Source organism: Salvelinus alpinus, chromosome 15 (genome assembly GCF_045679555.1).
Source record: "Salvelinus alpinus chromosome 15, SLU_Salpinus.1, whole genome shotgun sequence".
Lineage (NCBI taxonomy): Eukaryota > Metazoa > Chordata > Actinopteri > Salmoniformes > Salmonidae > Salvelinus > Salvelinus alpinus.
Window position 1 is genome coordinate 30,537,318 of NC_092100.1, and position 20,603 is coordinate 30,557,920.

A 20,603-nucleotide genomic window follows, 5' to 3' on the forward strand; every position below is an offset into this window, starting at 1 on the left:
TAGCCAAAATCAGACCATATCCGTGGAGGCAATTATTTTATATCAACTTTCTTTCATTGTCCTGTAGCCAAAGGCACAATCCTAGTCATATTAGCAACCCATGCTAATTGTTGCATATTAGATCTCCCCTCTTTCTAAATGTCTAACGGATATTTTCATCTCTGTCACATGAAACCGCTCGCATGTGCGGTGTGCGTTTGACAGCTGTGTTTTCCCGCAAATGGAACGAACACTTGTGCGTAGCCTACTGCCTTGTGAGCATTGAAATATCAATAATAGTTTATCAACATTTTAAGATAAATGTTCTGATCTGTTGCATCAGACTCATTGCTTTTTAACATTTTCTTTGTTGCCTAGCCTTCTGGGTAGGCTAGGTTAGGTAACAACACATCCACCATTGCTGATCCTTTACACGGGGGCCCCTCAGGGGTGCGTGCTCAGTCCCCTCCTGTACTCCCTGTTCACTCATGACTGCATGGCCATGCACGACTCCAACACCATCATTAAGTTTGCCGATGACACAACAGAGTTAGGCCTGATCACCGACAATGATGACACAGCCTATAGGGACGAGGTCAGAGACCTGACCATGTGGTGCCAGGGCAACAACCTCTCCCTCAACGTGATCAAGATAAAGGAGATGATTGTGGACTACAGGAAAAGGAGGACCAAGTACACCCCATTCTCATAGACGGGGCTGTAGTGGAGCAGGTTGAGAGCTTCAAGTTCCTTGGTGTCCACATCACCAACAAACTATCATGGTCCAAACACACCAAGACCTTTGTGAAGAGGGCACGACAAAGCCTATTCCCCCTCAGGAGACTGAAAAGATTTGGCATGGGTCCTCAGAACCTCAAAACGTTCTACAGCTGCACCATCGAGGCGTCCTAACTGAATGCATCACTGCCTGGTATGCAACTGCTCGGCCTCCGACCGCACGGCACTACAGAGGGTAGTGTGTACGGCCCAGTACATCACTACGTGTCAGAGGAAGCCCCTAAAAATGGTCAAAGACTCCAGCCACCCTAGTCATAGACTGTTCTCTCTCCTACTGCACGGCAAGCGGTACCGGAGTGCCAAGTCTAGGTTCAAAAGGCTTCTTAACAGCTTCTACCCACAAGCCATAAGACTACTGAACAGCTAATCAAATGGCTACCCAGACTATTTGCATCCCCCCCCCCCCACCCCTCTCTTTTACGGTGCTGATACTCTCTGTTTATTATCTATTCAGAGTCACTTTAACTCTACCTACATGTACATATTACCTCAATTACCTCAACTAACCGTTGCCCACGCACATTGACTCTGTACCGGTACCCCCTGTATATAGCCTCACTGTTATTTTACTGCTGCTCTTTAATGATTTGTTATTTGTTATTTTTTACTTAACACTTATTGTTCTTAAAACTGCATTTTTGGTTAAAGGCCTGTAAGTAAGCATTTCACTGTTGTATTTGGCGCATGTGACAAATCATATTTGATTTGATTTGATTTGGAATTTGGGATCTAGCTTCCCACAACTGTCCCAGAGTCTGTTTGGAATAGGCTATTTCTTTCTCCACAAGCTGACCAATAGAATAGGTAAACTTTTCTGCTATGGGATAGTAGATTGACATAGGCTAGTGATTTTGCTGTTTGTTACTCATCTTGTTGGCTGAGGAAAAGAAAATTTGGTCAGTTAAAATGAGCTCCAGAAGTATTGTGACAGTGACACATTATGTTGTTGTTTTGGCTCTGTACTCCAGCACTTTGGATTTCAAATGATATAATGTATAATATAACTATGATTTTAAAGGGCAGACTGTTGGCTTTAATATGAGGGTATTTTTATCCATATCGGGTGAATTGTTTGTACATAGTCCCTCCGTTTTAGGGGACCAAAAGTATTGGGACAAACTCACTTATATTTGTATCAAAGGGATACTTCGGGATTTTGGTAATGATGGCCTTCATCTACTAGACTCGGATAAACTTGTGGATACCATTTTTATGTCTCTGTGTCCAGTATGAAGGAAGTTAGAGGTAGTTTCGCGAACCAATGCTAACTAGCGTTTGCGCAATGACTGGAAGTCTATGGGTATCTGCTCGCATGCTAGCATATACCGTAGACTTCCAATTATTTTGCTAATGCTGGTTAGCAATTGCGCTAGCGCAAGTTAGCAACTTCCTTCAAACTGCACGCAGAGACATAAAAATGGTATCCACGAGTTAATCTGACTTTGGGGAAATAGATAAAGAGCCTCTTTGCTAAAAAGTATTCCATTAAAGTAGTAAAAAGTTAAGTATTTGGTCCCATATTTATAGCACGTAATCACTACATACTACATTAATGTGGATGCTACCATGATTACAGATAATCCTGAATGAATTGTGAATAATGATGAGTGAGAAAGTTACAGACGCACATATCATACCCCCCCAAAAAATGCAGGATTATTTGTAATCATGGTAGCATCCACATTCATGTAAAAGTGTTTAGAAGCATATTCTGTTCTTATTTACAATAAAAGTTAGTCCTAAATGACACAATACATTATTTACCATTCATTTCTATTGGGCACAAAATAATCTGAAACACAACCAAAACAAACAACAAATGCATACAACGAATTTGTGGCGTCACAAGCTTGATGTAGTCATTGCATGCTATGAACATGGGACCAAATACTTAACTTTTTACTACCTTATCACACATACAGTGCATTCGGAAAGTATTCAGGCCCCTTGAATTTTTCCACATTTTGTTATGTTACAGCCTTATTCTAAAATTGATTAAATTGTTTTTTCCCCCTCATCAATCTACACATAATATCCCAAAATATATATTTGTAGATTTCTTTGCAAAAAAAACAAACAAACTTAAGTATCACATTAACATAAGTATTCAGACCGTTTACTCAGTACTTTGTTATAGCACCTTTGGCAGCAATTACAGCCTCGAGTCTTCTTGGGTATGATGCTACAAGCTTGGCACACCTGTATTTGGGGAGTTTCTCCCATGCTTCTCTGCAGATCCTCTAAAGCTCTGTCAGGTTGGATGGGGAGCATCGCTGCACAGCTATTCATTGTCTTGGCTGTGTGCTTAGGGTCGTTGTCCTGTTGGAAGGTGAACCTTCGCCCCAGTCTGAGATCCTGAGTGCTCTGGACCAGGTTTTCATCAAGGATCTCTGTACTTTGCTCCGTTCATCTTTCCCTCGATCCTGACTAGTCTCCCAGTCCCTGCCGCTGAAAAACATCCCCACAGTATGATGATGCTGCCACCACCATGCTTTACCATAGGGATGGTGCCAGGTTTCCTCCAGACGTGACACTTGGCATTCAGGGCAAAGTTTTCAATCTTGGTTTCATCAGACCAGAGAATCTTGTTTCTCATGGTCTGAGAGTCCTTTAGGTGCCTTTTGGCAAACTCCAAGCGGGCTGTCATGTGCCTTTTACTGAGGAGTGGCTTCTGTCTTGCCACTCTACCATAAAGACCTGATTAGTGGAGTGCTGCGGAGATAGTTGTCCTTCTGGAAGGTTCTCCCATCTCCACAGAGGAACTCTGGAGCTCTGTCAGTGACCATTGGGTTCTTGGTCACCTCCCTGACAAAGATCCTTCTCCCCTAATTGCTCGGTTTGGCCTGGTGGCCAGCTCTAGGAAGAGTCTTGGTGGTTCCAAACTTCTTTCATTTAAGAATGATATCATAATATATGACCACTGTGTTCTTGGGGACCTTCATGCTGCAGAAATGTTTTGGTACCCTTCCCCAGATCTGTGCCTCGACACAATCCTCTCGGAGCTCTACAGACAATTCCTTCGACCTCATAGCTTGGTTTTTGCACTGACATGCACTGTCAACTGAGGGACCTTATATAGACAAGTGTGTGCCTTTCCAGATCATGTCCAATCAATTGAATTTACCACAGGTGGACTCCAATGAAGTTGTAGAAACATCTCAGGGATAATCAATGGAAACAGGATGCACCTGAGCTCAATTTCGAGTCTCATAGCAAAGGCTCTTGTCATTATGGGGTATTGTGTGTAGATTGATAAAAAAAGATATATATATCCATTTTAGAACAAGGCTATAACATAACAAATTGTGGAAAAAGTCAAGGGGTCTGAATACTTTCCAAATGCACTGTATAAGTGAATTTGTCCCGATACTTTTGGTCCCCTAAAATGGGGTGATGATGTTCTAAAAGTGCGGTAATTTCTAGAAGATTCACCCGATATATACAGTATGTAAATACCCTCAAGTTAAAGTTGACAGTCTGCACTTTAACCTCATAGTCATTGTATACAGTTGAAGTCATCACATCCCAGTGGGTCAGAAGTTTACATACACTCAATTAGTATTTGGTAGCATTGCCTTTAAATTGTTTAACTTGGGTCAAACGTTTCGGGTAGCCTTCCACAAGCTTCCCACAATAAGTTGGGTGAATTTTGGCCCATTCCTCCTGACAGAGCTGGAGTAACTGAGTCAGGTTTGTAGGCCTCCTTGCTCGCACATGCTTTTTCAGTTATGCCCACACATTTTCTATAGGATTCAGGTCAGGGCTTTGTGACGGCCACTCCAATACCTTGACTTTGTTGTCCTTAAGCCATTTCCCCACAACTTTGGAAGTATGCTTGGGGTCATTGTCCATTTGGAAGACCCATTTGCGACCAAGCTTTAACTTCCTGACTGATGTCTTGAGATGTTGCTTCAATATATCCAAAGAATTTTCCTCCCTCATGATGCCATCTATTTTGTGAAGTGCACCAGTCCCTCCTGCAACAAAGCACCCCCACAACATGATGCTGCCACCCCCGTGCTTCACGGTTGAGATGGTGTTCTTCAGCTTGCAAGCCTCCCTTTTTTCCTCCAAACATATCGATGGTCATTATGGCCAAACAGTTCTATTTTTGTTTCATCAGACCAGAGGACATTTCTCCAAAAAGTACGATCTTTGTCCACATGTGCAGTTGTAAACGGTTTTGGAGCAGTGGCTTCTTCCTTGCTGAGCGGCCTTTCAGGTTATGTCGATATAGGACTCGTTTTACAGTGGATATAGATACTTTTGTACCTGTTTCCTCCAGCATCTTCACAAGGTCCTTTGCTGTTGTTCTGTGATTGATTTGCACTTTTCGCACCAAAGTACGTTAATCTCTAGGAGACAGAACGCGTCTCCTTCCTGAGCGGTATAACGGCTGCGTGGTCCTATGGTGTTTATACTTGCGTACTATTATTTGTACAGATGAACGTGGTACCTTTAGGCGTTTGGAAATTGCTCCCAAGGATGAACCAGATTTGTGGAGGTCTACAATTTTTTTTCTGAGGTCTTGGCTGATTTCTTTTGATTTTGCCATGATGTCAAGCAAAGAGGCACTGAGCTTGAAGGTAGGCCTTGAAATACATCCACAGGTACACTTCCAATTGACTCAAATTATGTCAATTAGCCTATCAGAAGCTTCTAAAGCCATGACATAATTTTCTGGAATTTTCCAAGCTGTTTAAAGGCACAGTCAACTTAGTGTATGTAAACTTCTGACCCACTGGAATTGTGATACAGTGAATTATAAGTGAAATAATCTGTCTGTAAACAATTGTTGGAAAAATGACTTGTGTCATGCACAAAGTAGATGTCCTAACCGACTTGCCAAAACTATAGTTTGTTAGCAAGAAATTTGCGGAGTGGTTGAAAAACGAGTTTTAATGACTCCAACCTAAGTGTATGTAAACTTCCGACTTCAACTTTAATTTCAAATGTGCTGGAGTACAGAGCCAAAACAACCAAAAATATGTCCCAATACTTTTGGCGCCCACTGTATTCTAATATCTTCAAAGTGCGCATCAGAATTCAGTAAGAAGGGCCGCACATCGTTTCATTCTCGACTTGTTCTGTTAATTTGAATTACCATAATCTCCATGGGATTTCTGTCATTTTGAACGCTGTGGGTGGACACCCTAATCAGGTTACTCACCCAATGGATATAGGTCTGGTAAATTTGTCAAATGTCCGGTAAATAAAAATTCTGCTGGTCAAATGTCCGGCACCACATTTTCCTAACTGAAACCATGAAACACACACACACACACACACACACACACACACACACACACACACACACACACACACACACACACACACACACACACACACACACACACACACACACACACACACACACACATACACACACACACACACACACACAAAAAGAGATCCCCAAGCTATCACAAGTAATTCATGCAGTCATTCATCTCAGGCTGATACCTGGTTAACGGTTAACAGCAAAGGGAGAGAGGGCAGAGATAGCGAGTACAGTCGTGGCCAAAAATGTTGAGAATGACACAAATAGAAATTTTCACAAAGTCTGCTGCCTCAGTGTCCTTAGATATTTTTGTCAGATGTTACTATGGAATACTGAAGTATAATTACAAGCATTTCATAAGTGTCAAAGGCTTTTATTGACAATTACATGAAGTTGATGCAAAGAGTCTATATTTGCAGTGTAACAGCTGACAAACAGGCTCCATCACACTGTTGTTGTTTTCCTCCTCCCCTCCACATTGTTTGGACCACAGTAGCTCTGTAGCTGTTATAAGCTGGTGTGGAGGGAAATGGCTGCTCTGTGTGTCACACACTCACTTTCCTCTGGTGGTTTATGTCTCTTACACCATAGCAATGCCATAAATGATAGTTTGAACAGCAGGAGACTAAAGACATGGCTACTGCAGAGCTGCGAGGTACATGTTTGTGTAATACACTGAGAGAGAGACAGACATGTGTGTAGCTGCAGTCCGATCTGTATATCAGTCACCGTCTGCTACACACCCACCCACCCTCTACAGGAGGCTGTAGGCGGTAAAGATGGCGGCTGATCCTGAAAGTCCATAACGAAGGAAGTCAATATTTCCTTTTGTTCTGTTGGAGGAGAGGTTGGCGGTTGATGGCGTAAATGGGAGGAGTGGCCGCTGCACGGGAGTGTGTTTAGCCTTTCAGAGCCCTCCCTTAAGTCAGTGCGTGAGTGAGGCGCTCTCTAGCCGTCTTTAGACAACAGACAGCTGGTCAAACAGGGTTTAGGAGAGCAGTGGGCAGTCTGGACACTCACTTAAACCCATTAGGCCTCCTCCGCTCCCCATTGGTCACAAGGCTCAGTTCAAACGCTGCTCCCATGTTTTGATGGTAACGTGGTCTGGATGATGGGCGGGGAGGTCTGTAACCTTGACCATATGGAGCCTCACCAGCTCACCAGCACAGGAACATAACAGATATCACAAATCAAAACATTTGGGAAAGGCTTCAAAAACCTTTTTTTAGAGCTATATTATGACATGGCATTGTTTGTGGGAAGGTCTTTGTATTGAGGCCATGCATCCTGTTGTGATTGAGTGTTATTGGTTGTGCTGGGACTGCCCCATTCCTGCCATTGTGTCTGCCCAGCTAACAACAAATGTTACCACAACTTTAGAGAACGTTCCCTTTTGAGTCTCATTAGATGATTAACGTTTTCATAGGAATGTTCCCGTAATGTGCAAGGAATGTTTCCAAGAGACCATTACCTTAATGTCAATTAGAACTTACACAGAACATGGTTGCCATGTTCTTGAAACATAAGATATTAATAATCTAGACACGTTTCATGGGAACCTTGCAGGAACATTTCCGTGTATCAGTTTTCAGGACATTGCCTGATGGTCCCAGAGAAACATTCTCCCTCCTCAAAAAGTGTTTCATTACCTATCATGCCCTCTTACTGTTGCCGAGCCAATCAGTGTTTTTGACTTACATATTTGACGATTACATTGTCCTTGTTCTTTCATACAGTAATTATTATTCAACATGTCCTCTCCTGGGCTTTGAACTCACCAATCTCTTGGTTCACAGTAGTCCAATCTTCCTGCTACACCACCAACGTCAACACAAGAACTGTTCGTCAGGAGCTTCATGAAATGGGTTTCAATGGCCGAGCAGCCACACACAAGCCTAAAATCACCATGCGCAATGCCAAGCGTCGGCTGGAGTGGTGTAAAGCTCGCTGAAATTGGACTCTGGAGCAGTGGAAACGTGTTCTCTGGAGTGATGAATCACGTTTCACCATCTGGCAGTTCGACAGACGAATCTTGGTTTGGCAGATGCCAGGAGAACGCTACCTGCCCAAATGCATAGTGCCAACTGTAAAGTTTGGTGGAGGAGGAATAATGGTCTGGGGCTGTTTTTTATGGTTTGGGCTAAGGCCCCTTAGTTCCAGTGAAGGGAAATCTTAACGCTATAGCATACAATGACATTCTAGACGATTCTGTGCTTCCAACTTTGTATTAACAGTTTATAGAAGGCCCTTTCCTGTTTCAGCATGACAATGCCCCCGTGCACAAAAGGAAGTCCATACATAAATGGTTTGTTGAGATTAGTGTGGAAGAACTTGACTGGTTTGCACAGAGCCCTGACCTCAACCCCGTCGAACACCTTTGGGGTGAATTGGAACGCCGACGGCAAGCCAGGCCTAATCGCCCAACATCAGTGCCTGATCTCACTAATGCTCTTGTGGCTGAATGGAAGCAGGTCGCCGCAACAATGTGCCAACATCTCGTGGAAAGCCTTCCCAGAAGAGTGGAGGCTGTTATAGCAGCAAAGGGGGACCAACTCCATATTAATGCCCATAATTTTGGAACGAGATGTTCGACGATCTGGTGTCCACATACTTTTGGTCATGTAGTGTACTTTTTTTCCTACATGGTATATGGGGTGTAGATTTCAAAAATACGATATAGTTATATTTGAGATGTTCATCTGTATAGAATTAATAAATACTGAATTCATGTTGAAAGTGGAAATTTTGTCATAATTCATGCTAAAGGGGAAATCGTGACCGTGGGACTATATGGTTCAATCTGCGCAAACCATAGTTCTGAGATATTGAGCATCAAAGTTTTCACAGCCCAGATCTCAGAACTGTTTTGTAGGGAATATTTTTTTTATCAACCATTATTAAGGTCCTCACCTTAAAGGCACCTAAATTGCAGACTATCGAAATCCTGAAACATTTGTAAATAATTTGTTTTAGGGTTGTGCAAAAAGAGCCTTATGGTTCTGAAATGTCCATCTGGGTTCAGCCATAAGGTTCTATCTGGCACAGAATGTTATAATTATTTAAATTTCAATCGAAAAGTACAGACATTCAATTATTAAATAAAGAGAATACCCTTCCTTCTTTGTAATTACATCATCAAATATATTAATTCATGTTCATAACACATTTGTTAAAGCGAAAGTTCACTAAAATTACAAGTACACAACATCCTATGGAAAACTAGCAACATTGCTGAAGCTTAACTCTGGATGAGCAAACTCATAAATCTGGCCTCTGACACTCAAAGTCAGTAAACTACTTGCTACTTATCAATACATTTCAATTTTTGTGAAATACTCCTTCCATGGAGATTTTCATATTGATATAGAACAGGGATGGGCAACTCCAGTCCTCGGGGGCCTGATTGGTGTCACACTTTTTCCCCAGATCCAGCTTACACACCTGACTCCAATAATCAACTAATCATGATCTTCAGTTTAGAATGCAATTAGTTTAATCAGCTGTGTTTGCTAAGGATGGAGAAAAAGTGTGGCATCACTCCGGCCACCACGGACTGGAGTTGCCCATCCCTGATATACTGTAGAACATGACAAAATCAGCAATGCCTCTCCAATGGACCTTAAACATGCTCTAAGGGACCTGTATTTATTTGATTTTACCATAAAGAGCTTAAGTGATGGCCATTCTTCTGAAAAAGTGGTGAAACAAATCAAAGTAATTGCAAAAGAGGACAATAACCTATGATATGAATAATCAAGGACTTGGGATTATAAGGTTCTATCTGCTAAATGTATGGTTTTGGGATAATGAGTATTTTTCAAGTCCCAAATCTCAGAATGTTTTTTTTTTATGTCTTCCTCTTTCATGACTCAAAAAGTACACATGTTATTCACATTACACACAATTATTCACAACCCAGCATTGTGTGATTGGATTGCAGATAGGACCAAGTTCAAAGGTGTTTGTGCTGATAGAACTTTGATTATTATTTTTTTTCATTGTAAATTGACCTTTTCACAAATCTGACACATCTCACGTGAGGGACCTCCTAAAGAGCAACTCTATGTGAATAACTTTTTTTTAACCAAAATGTCAGATAGAAATGTATATTCCCAAAGTCTCGAAATCCTACATATTCCCATATTTCAATGAAAAACGAATTTTAATTCGATCAGATAGGTGTGTTGTAACTGTTGTCAAATAATATCAGTAACATATTTTGGTCAGAATTTTAGAGTAGGGTGATTCCCTTAGCAGGTCTCGAGCCCAGGCCACCAGCACCAATGAGGAACAACCTAACCACTGTCCCAATAAGGGATATCTCTAGTACATGTGCTTACTGGGCCAGAATAGTTAGGCCCTGTCCTGTACAGAAGAAAATCTACCCCCTCCTCCATAGGCACTTGTATAGATTTGAAACAACTTAATAGGTGTAAGGCTGTAAACAATAGGGTGAATGCACTTTGAAGTAAATCTCAGCTCTGTTAAAAGTACACTCAAGAAAAACCTTTATTGATCCGAGTGATTCAGTATCCCTAACCTTGCCAACAGACAAAGAGCTATAAATGGATCAGTGGTTCACCAATCAGGGCCTTGATTGGCTCGGCAACAGTAACAAGGCGTGATGTGTAATACAATATTTTTGGGTAGAGAACGTTTCTTTGGTTCCATCATGCAACGTCCTGACAACTGATACACATAAATGTTCTTGCAATGTTCCCATGAAACGTGTCAAGAAAATTAATATTGTATGTTCTGATGGTAACCACGTTCTGTCTATGTTCTGTTTCACATTAAGGGAACTCTAATGCCAAAACATGCTAAAAAAGGTTCTCAGAAAGTTTTCGCTAACATAGAATGTTCCCCTAACTAACGGAAAACTGGACACTCAAACATTAGGGGAACATTACGTGTAACATTACAAAAACGTTCTCTCTACCTAGAATTGTTAGCTGGGTATGCTGTTGTGTGGTGTTGCAAGTATCCCTGTGGAATGTCAGACCCTGCTCATGCCTCATGCCGGGTGGCCCTAGGGGAGGAGTCCCAGACTGAGGCACAGGGAGGCTGCAGAGGGAGGGATGGAATGCACTCCGAGGTGTATGTTTATGTGTTTTTTTCTCTCTCTTTCGCTAACCCCCTTCTCGCAACCCAGAGCTACTCCCCTTTGTTTCTTTCATCCAGTCATATCTAGACAACTCAGTTGAGCGGCAACAAGATGCCATTTATTAGTTAACGTAATACAATATCAACCCTGTCATTCTGTTATCCCTCACTGGACAGAGCTGGAGTACATGGTTGCTGTTTTAATAAGGAATGTTGACTTAAAGAAGTCAGTTACATGATTTCATTTGTAGAGACCTGTTTATCCAATTTTACTTGACTTTGATGTACATTGTATCTCCCCCTGTTTAAAAAAAAATGTGTTTATTACTATACACTCTGCCATCCTTATCTCTTCTCTGTAAATATAAGTCAGCACCCACAGGTCAACTAGACGCAAGTGTTTCTATGAACTCTGGCCATGCTGTGGGCACCAGTAATACTTCAGCGTTATTGGAGAGGAGAGCAGACATAATTATTCCATTACACGGACAGTGATGCTTGCACTGAAATACTGCTGCTTTATTTTGCTACTCTAATCAAAGCTGATCTCACTCTCTCTTATGGTGGGCCACATTTTCAACATGACATCCAAACAGTTTTTTTCCTCCTGTTGAATCAAAGTCCTTCAGGCTTCTGGTCAAAGCACACATCTGTTGACGTCACACAGGCTGCTTGCGGGCTGACGTCTTGTTCATCTCTGGGTATATTAGAGGAGAGAGTGGGCTGCAGTGTGGCTGGGATCTCAATCCACAATGGCTCCTGTTCAGACCTCATACTGACTGAGATACCACAACCACACATGTTTGTGTGTGCGTGCTTGTGTCTGCTTTCACATTGCAGGCTGGTGCAAATCTGATGCAACACTGGATCAAAAGTTCAGTATGTAATTTCTGAGAATACTGAGCTGAGTATACTTATACTGAATATTTTTCTGTCCACATCTGAAAATGCATGGGAGTACTGTACTATGATTATAGAGCCAGAGGTGACTGGATTACTGGTTGACCAGATTCTCCATTGTCTACAGTCTGAAAACCGCTCTCTTGACTGGACATCACATGTCCTGTAAGTCTATGACTGTGGGGGGGGGGGGGGTTAGGGTTAGAGAGAGAGACAGAGAGACAGAGAGAGACAGAGAGAGAGAGAGAGAGAGAGAGAGACAGAGAGAGAGAGAGGGAGTCATGCTCAACATGAGCTCCTGATATATTTGATTTTTTTTTGGTTTTTAGAATGAGATAAACACTCTAATCGAAGAAGAATTCCAGACAAGAAGTAATGAACAACAACTCTATTCATTCAGAATAGAAAAAAAAATAATAACTTTGCGCCTCAAGTTAAGAAGTTTTGAGTCTAGCTAGCTAGCTACACATCAAAGACCTAGCCAGCAGACTAACAAGCTAGCCAGAAGAAACGAGCTAGAACAAACCTAGCAAGGGCAGTTAATACAACTACATCAAACGACCAAACTGAGTGAGTAAACCAAAAAGGAGCACGGACTAACTGTAAACATATCTTCAGTTTTTTGTGTGAGGATTTTTCACTCTTTTTGCTGTTTTTTGAACTAAAGTAGCGCGAACAGCAGACAAACAAATCGGTTGCCATGGCAACGGGGCAGCAGAACAGCGCAGCAGGAGCAGTAGTAGCAGAGCGCACAGACACCATGTCCCCACTCCCCCTCAGCGCAGAATCCATTCTCTACCCAAAAAAGGCCAAAAATGACACAATGAGGAAAACTTTTAAACAGAAACTACTAGAGGAGAGGCCAGAAACCCTTTTTGCAGACCTCTACAAAAACGGTGACGTGAGTAATCTCATCTTCCTCACTGACCAGCCAAATGCATGGCGCTCAGCAGTCTGCTCTCACTACCCATGCATAAAGAAAGAGGGAATCTGTAATGGGTGGAAGCTGAAAATCAAAGAGACAGACGACCCTGACAGCACCATGATAACAATCAACCTCTACAAGACTGGAACTGTCATGGTGCAAGGTAACATTAGGCTGTTTGAAACAGACTTTCAGACCATTAAGGAGAGAGCGGAGAGAGAAAAGGACACCACCAGTGACATGCCCTCCCACAAGAGAAACTCCACCAGCACCACCCTCACCCCTACCCTCCCCACCCAAACAAGCACATCCAGCACCTCTCTTCCCACCATAGTGGAGGACACGCCCCAGGAGGAGAGCGACCCCCTCAGTGCAGAGCAGGCTCAGGCCCTCCTCACCACCATGGCTGCCATGAGGGATGAGTTCACCAAACTGGAGGGGGAGGTGGTCCTGCTCAGGGAGAGCGTGAGCAAACAGCAACCAGACAACCACACCTTAGAGGAGCTCCTAACCAAGGTGAGGACAGAGCAGGACAGCAGCCTTGCAACACAGCTGAAAGAGGTTCAGCAAGAGAGAGACGGACTCAAGAGAGAGCTGGCTGATCTAACAAAGGAGGTGAGAGAGCTCCAAAAAGACAGGCAGAGCAGCAATAAGGAGCTGACCGCACTAAGAGAGGAGCTGCAGGAGAGAAAGAGAGCAGAGGACAGGCTGCAGGAGCAGATAGATCACCACCCTATGACCTGCCCTCACACAGCAGAGGAACCCAGCTCAACCAGCCAGACTTCCCCAGCCCTGGCTGCTGCATCCCTCCTCCCCAACCCACAGAACAGCCTCCCACTGACAGTGGCACCGACACAGACCAGCCACACCCCAGCTCCAACACCCACCAGCCCCCCCTCTGCCCCCCCCAGTCCAGAAGAAACACTGGCTGACATCGTCCTGTTAATGGACTCAAATGGGAAGTATGTTCAGGAGAAGAAACTTTTCCCTAGACACAAAACGAGAAAGGTGTGGTGCCCAACAACGCAGAGTGCCATGGAGCTGCTTGATAAGAACCATCTCGGGTCGCCAAGCCACATAATCATACACACCGGAAGCAACGACCTGCGTGCTCAGCAGGAGAGGGTGGCCACTTCACTACGGGGAGTGATTGAGAAGGCCTCCGCAATCTTCCCCAACACAAGAATCATAGTGTCAACCCTTCTACAGAGGAGGGACTTCCACCCTGCCACAATCCAAAGAATAAACGCCAGCCTATCCCGGGACTGTGCCCTGCGACCCAATGTACACCTGGCCCACCATCCCACCCTCGATCTGGACTGTCTCTATGACCATGTTCACCTGTACAGGGAGACAGTCCCCATCCTTGCCAAGACTCTCAAGGACGTCGCTTTAAACCGCAGCCCGACCTCTCCACCCAGGAACAGCAGAGCAATCTCCACCCTGCCGAGATCACCGAGACAACATCCCGGACCAGCACCCTGGACCCCCCAGCCACGACCACAGCACCACCAACCTCAATGCCCACCACAGCCAGCGCAGCACAGACCACCCCAGCCCAGCTTCAGAGCCACCCAGACGAGGCCTCCCACCCCCCTGCCCCCCACCGCAGACCCACACCTGGAGGAGCCACAGCCCAGCAGGCAGAGCTACGCACAGGCTGTGAGAGGAGCAACTGGCCCAGCCCCCACCAACCAAATGAGTGACATCAAACAAATGCTGAGTCTACTATGCTCACATGTGATGGGCCGAGGGTCATGGTAAGATGAGCACATGAACTCCACCATTCTCACACTACATCCACCCAAGTGGCATGACACAAATTCTATCTTAAATTATAAACAAATCACATTTGCAAAATAAGAGTTTACTTTAATTGAAAAGTCCTATTTTAATGGTTCTTCTTGGATTGTGAGTGTTTGTCTCATTTTGAAAGGTAAAGAAAAGAAAAGAAAAAAAGTGATGAAGTCTTTTTACGTTGCATGTTGGAATTTACAAGGATTGAAGTCCTCTGCTTTTGGGCTAAAGAGCAGAAACCCAGACTTCCTGAAAGAAATTGATGATGTTGATATTGTAGTACTACAGGAAACATGGTGCAGAGTTGATGTTTCCACTGGCTGTCCACTAGGTTATAGGGAGATAATCATACCATCCACTAAATTAAAAGGAATCAAACAGGGCAGAGACTCAGGGGGATTGCTAATATGGTATAAATCTGAACTAATTAATTCAATCGAATTGATCAAAACAGGAGAATTCTTTATCTGGTTAAAAATAAACAAGGAGGCTATCTTGACAGATAAAAACGTCTTCCTCTGTGCCACATACATTCCCCCCTCAGAGTCACCCTACTTCAATGAAGAGAGTTTCTCCATTCTAGAGGGGGAGATTAGTCACTTTCAGGCCCAAGGCAACGTACTGGTCTGTGGAGACCTGAATGCTAGAACAGCAGAAGTACAAGACACTATTAACAGTCATGGGGATAAACACCTACCAGGAAGCAACAACCTTTCCCTCCCCACATACCCCCACAGAAACAACTATGACAAAGTGAAAAACAAAAACGGAGTACAGCTCCTGAGGCTCTGTCGAACACTGGGTCTGTACATAGTCAATGGCAGGCTGAGAGGAGACTCTTTTGGTAGGTACACCTACAGCTCATCTCTTGGCAGCAGCACTGTAGACTACTTCCTCACCGACCTAAACCCAGAGTCTCTCAGAGCCTTCACAGTCAGCCCACTAACACCTCTCTCAGACCACAGTAAAATCACAGTGTATCTGAGAAGAGCAGAACCCAACCATGAAGCATCACGGCCCAATAAATTACATGGTACTAAACAAGCCTATAGATGGAGTGCAAACAGTACAGACATCTACCAAAAAGCAATTAGTAGCCAAAAAATACAATCTCTCCTGGACAACTTTTTAGCCTTAACGTTCTCCTTCAGCAATGAAGGTGTAAATTTGGCCGTTAGGAACATAAACTTTATATTTTACAAATTAGCCTCCTTGGCTAATCTAAAGAAGCATAAGAGCAAACCAAAAATAACAGATAATGAAAAATGGTTTGATAATGATTGCAAAAATCTAAGAAAGTCATTGAGAAATATATCTAATCAAAAACACAGAGAACCAGACAACAAAAATATACGCCTTCAATATGGGGAAACACTGAAGCAATACAAACGCACCCTAAGAACAAAAAAGGAACAGCACATTAGAAATCAGCTGGATGGAATTGAGGAATCCATAGAATCAAACCACTTCTGGGAGAATTGGAATAAATTAAACAAACCTCATCATGAGGAATTGGCTATCCAAAATGGGGATATGTGGAGAAATCACTTTGCAAACCTCTACAGCAATATAACAAAGAGCCCAGAACAAAAAGATATACAAGAAAAATTACAAATCCTTGAATTAGCAGTCAAAGACTATCAGAATCCTGTGGATACCCCAATTACAGAAGAAGAATTATTGGAAAAACTATGCAATCTCCAACCCAAAAAGGCCTGTGGTGCTGATGGTATTTTAAATGAAATGATCAAATATACAGACCACAAATTCAAATTGGCTATACTCAAACTCTTCAACATTATCCTCACTGCAGGTATTTTCCCCGATATTTGGAACCAGGGATTGATCACACCAATCTATAAAAATGGAGACAAATTTGACCCAAATAATTACAGAGGAATTTGCGTTAACAGCAACTTGGGGAAAATTCTCTGCAGTATTATAAATAGCAGACTACATCATTTCCTTGACGAACACAACGTCCTGAGCAGAAGCCAGATTGGATTTCTAAAAAATTATCGTACAACAGACCACATTTACACCCTCCACACTCTAATTGATAAACAAGTTAACCAAAACAAAGGCAAAATCTACTCGTGTTTTGTAGATTTCAAGAAAGCATTTGATTCAATTTGGCACGAAGGTCTTTTTTATAAACTAATAGAAAGTGGTATTGGAGGGAAAACATATGATTTTATTAAATCAATGTACACTAAAAACAAATGTGCGGTTAAAATTGGCAACAAGCAAACAGACTTCTTCTCTCAGGGGCGTGGAGTGAAACAGGGCTGCCCAATAAGTCCAACATTATTTAACATCTACATTAATGAATTGGCAAAAATATTAGAAGAATCGGCAGCACCTGGTATCACCCTACACAACACTGAAATCAAGTGTCTGCTGTACGCAGATGACCTGGTGCTGCTGTCTCCCACTAAAGAGGGGTTACAGCAGCACCTAGATCGTCTTCACAGGTTCTGTCAGACCTGGGCTCTGACCGTTAACCTAAAAAAAACAAATATAATGATATTCCAAAAAAGGTCGGGAAATAAGGATGACAAATATAAATTCTATTTGGACACAGTTCTATTAGAACACACCAAAAACTACACATATCTAGGACTAAATATCAGCAACACAGGTAGCTTTCACATGGCTGTGAATGAGCTGAGAGACAAAGCAAGAAGAGCATTCTATGCCATTAAAAGGAACATCAAAATTGAAATTCCAATTAGAATCTGGCTCAAAATTTTTCAATCAGTTATAGAACCAATTGCTCTATATGGTAGTGAAGTATGGGGTCCACTCTCTAATAATGAATTTACCAAATGGGACAAACATCCAATTGAAATATTGCATGCAGAGTTTTGCAAGACTGTTTTGCAAGTACAAAGAAAAACTCCAAATAACGCATGTAGGGCAGAATTGGGCCAATACCCCCTCCTCATTCGAATAGAAAAAAGAGCCATCAAATTTTACAACCATCTAAAAACAAGTGACCCCAAAACATTCCATCACACAGCTCTACAATGTCAAGAGATGAAACCAGAGAAGAGTCCCCTCAGCCAGCTGGTTCTGAGGCTCAGTTCACCAACCCAAACCAACCCCATAGAGCCTCGGGACAGCCCTCAGAAAATCTGGCCCAACCAAATCATCACAAAACAAAAAGAAAAATATATAACCTATTGGAAAGACACCACAAAAAATCAAAGTAAACTTCAATGCTATTTGTCTCTAAACAGACAGTACATGGTGGCAGACTATCTGACCACTGTGACTGATAGAAAACTGAGGAAAACATTGACTAGGTACAGACTCAGTGAGCACAGTCTGGCTATAGAGACCGGTCGTCACAGACAAACCTGGCTGCCCAGAGAGGACAGGCTGTGCCCACTCTGCTCCAGGGGAGAGGTAGAGACAGAGGTGCATTTCCTACTACACTGTGACAAATACTCAGACCTAAGAGCATATTTCTTTCCCAAAATTATAACTCAATACAAAGAATTTGAAACTATAAAAGATGAAGAAAAAATCAAATATTTATTGGGTGAAAAGCCAAAATGTGCAGTTTTGGCAGCCAAATATGTGTCCTCCTGCCACAACCTGAGGGACAGCCAGTGAAAAATGCAAAGTAATGTTGATAATATTTCCCATTTAGCTTAGTTTTGTTTTGTCTTTCATACCAGGTCATATGTCTTCTCAAGTCATGTTGACACTGGTCTACTACTGTTGCTTTAATGTATTGTTGTTCTGATTAATATTGTTGTTGTAGTTGCTGTTAATGGTAATCCCATGTCCACTACTACTATTATTATTGCTGTTGGTTCCACCATTTATTTATATATAAATATATATATATTTTGTATATATATACATATATATATTAGATTTTTATTTTTCGATATGTATACTTTGACAATGTAAGTAATAATGAACTTGCCATGTCAATAAAGTCAATTGAATTGACTTTATTGAGAGAGAGAGAGAGAGAGAGAGAGAGAGAGAGAGAGAGAGAGAGAGAGAGAGAGAGAGAGAGAGAGAGAGAGAGAGAGAGAGAGAGAGTCTTTAGTAGTGTTCATCTCTCATCAGAGGCCACTGCAGGAGGAGTGAGTGTCAGAGTGAAGACCTCCTGGCCACTGCAGGAGGAGTGAGTGTCAGAGTGAAGACCTCCTGGCCTATGTGGCCCTTCCAACCCCCTGCGAGCTGTGTCCAGGGATTGATGATGTATCATTGGTAGGTTGGCCACTGGCAATTCATCATCAGGGGTCACAATACATTTAGCCATGTCTCACAAGTACTCATTGTCATTCAAATGTTGTGGTCCTGCAGGGGCAGGGAGAACTACGCTGGGCTAAGCTCTTCAGATGAGCACACACTTTACCCTGACTAATTCTTAAAATCTCCAATGCAGCTTGACCAGGGCCAATGAAATATTAAAGAAAGGTTTAACCATTTTGAATGGTATATTGTTTTTGTACATCTCTGAGTGATGTTCTATCGATTCCCTGGGTAATTTAATGTTTTGATATGTATCTGTGTTATTGGCGTTCAAGTAGGCAGAAATCCGTCAGGTATGACATAGCACTGTGATAAAGTCTCTCTCAATACACTGGAAGTTAATAGGAATATGACTTTTAGATCACGAAAACGTCTATCATACATTTCAGATTTCAATACTGGTCGATTTCATAAATCGGGAGGATGTCTTCTCTCGATTAAGCCATTGATCATATTTTTGCGATATTCCTACCTCGAGAAATTTGTAATTTAACGGAGGGTCTAGCATATATTTCCTATTTGTCTGCCTCTTTAGTCCAGGGTGCATTCAATGGTGCAGTTGCCATAGATATTATAGAAAGGAGGTAGAAATCCAATGAATTAAGGAATTTATAACGCACCCCACGATCAATCGTGTTCACGTTGTCATGCTGTGAAAATGAAACATGTGTTCACAAAAAATATTGTTCTCACATATTAGTGTAATTTAACACTGTAAATTACAGGAATGAGTGGTTTTGGGTGGATTTTTTCTTTAAAGTACATGGGAAAATGCGGAAATGGATTCAGACACCATGGCCCTTTTAGATGACCTACTTTCACATCGCTCCTCTTTGTGTGTACTGTATGTACTCTACTGTTCAAAAGTTTGGGGTCACTTAGAAATGTCCTTGTTTTTTAAAGAAAAGCAACTTTTTTGTCCATTAAAATAACATCAAATTGATCAGAAATACAGTGTAGACATTGTTAATGTTGTAAATGACTGTTGTAGCTGGAAACGGCTGATTTTTTATGGAATATCTACATAGGCGTACGGAGGACCATTATCAGCAACCATCACTCCTGTGTTCCAATGGCACGTTGTGTTAGCTAATCCAAGTTTATCATTTTAAAAGGCTAATTGATCATTAGAAAACCCTTTTGCAATTATGTTAGCACAGCTGAAAACTGTTGTTCTCATTAAAGAAGCAATAAAACTGGCCTTCTTTAGACTAGTTGAGTACCTGGAGCATCATCATTTGTGGGTTCAATTACAGGCTCAAAATGGCCAGAAACAAGTAACTTTCTTCTGAAACTTGTGTCTATTCTTGTTCTGAGAAATTAAAGCTATTCCATGTGAGACATTGTCAAGAAACTGAAGATCTCGTACAACACTGTGTACTACTCCATTCACAGAACAGCGCATACTGGCTCTAACCAGGAGTGGGAGGCCCCGGTGCACAACTGAGCAAGTTCCATGTCTAGTTTGAGAAGCAGATGCCTCACAAGTCCTCTTTCTATTCTGGTTAGAGTCAGTTTGCGCTGTTCTGTGAAGGGAGAAGT

The 20,603-nt window shown here is 42.3% G+C and overlaps 2 protein-coding genes across 2 annotated transcripts in view; both read left to right on the forward strand.

The window, feature by feature from the left end:
- The window catches only part of LOC139539911 (insulin-like growth factor 1 receptor), a 190,110-nt gene that overhangs the window by 74,847 nt on the left and 94,660 nt on the right, over positions 1 to 20,603 (forward strand). The gene's annotated exons all lie outside the window — the stretch shown is intronic.
- On the forward strand, positions 12,475 to 16,081 carry LOC139539912 (uncharacterized). The gene is made up of 2 exons (XM_071343303.1): positions 12,475 to 14,746; positions 14,923 to 16,081. Exons 1-2 carry the CDS (start codon positions 12,762 to 12,764, stop codon positions 14,924 to 14,926), a joined length of 1,989 nt encoding a protein of 662 aa, XP_071199404.1. The 5' UTR covers positions 12,475 to 12,761; the 3' UTR covers positions 14,927 to 16,081.

What these genes read in the sequence shown, in the direction of transcription:
- LOC139539912 (XM_071343303.1), top strand. Translation starts at nt 12,762, where the DNA reads ATGGCAACGGGGCAGCAGAACAGCGCAGCAGGAGCAGTAGTAGCAGAG.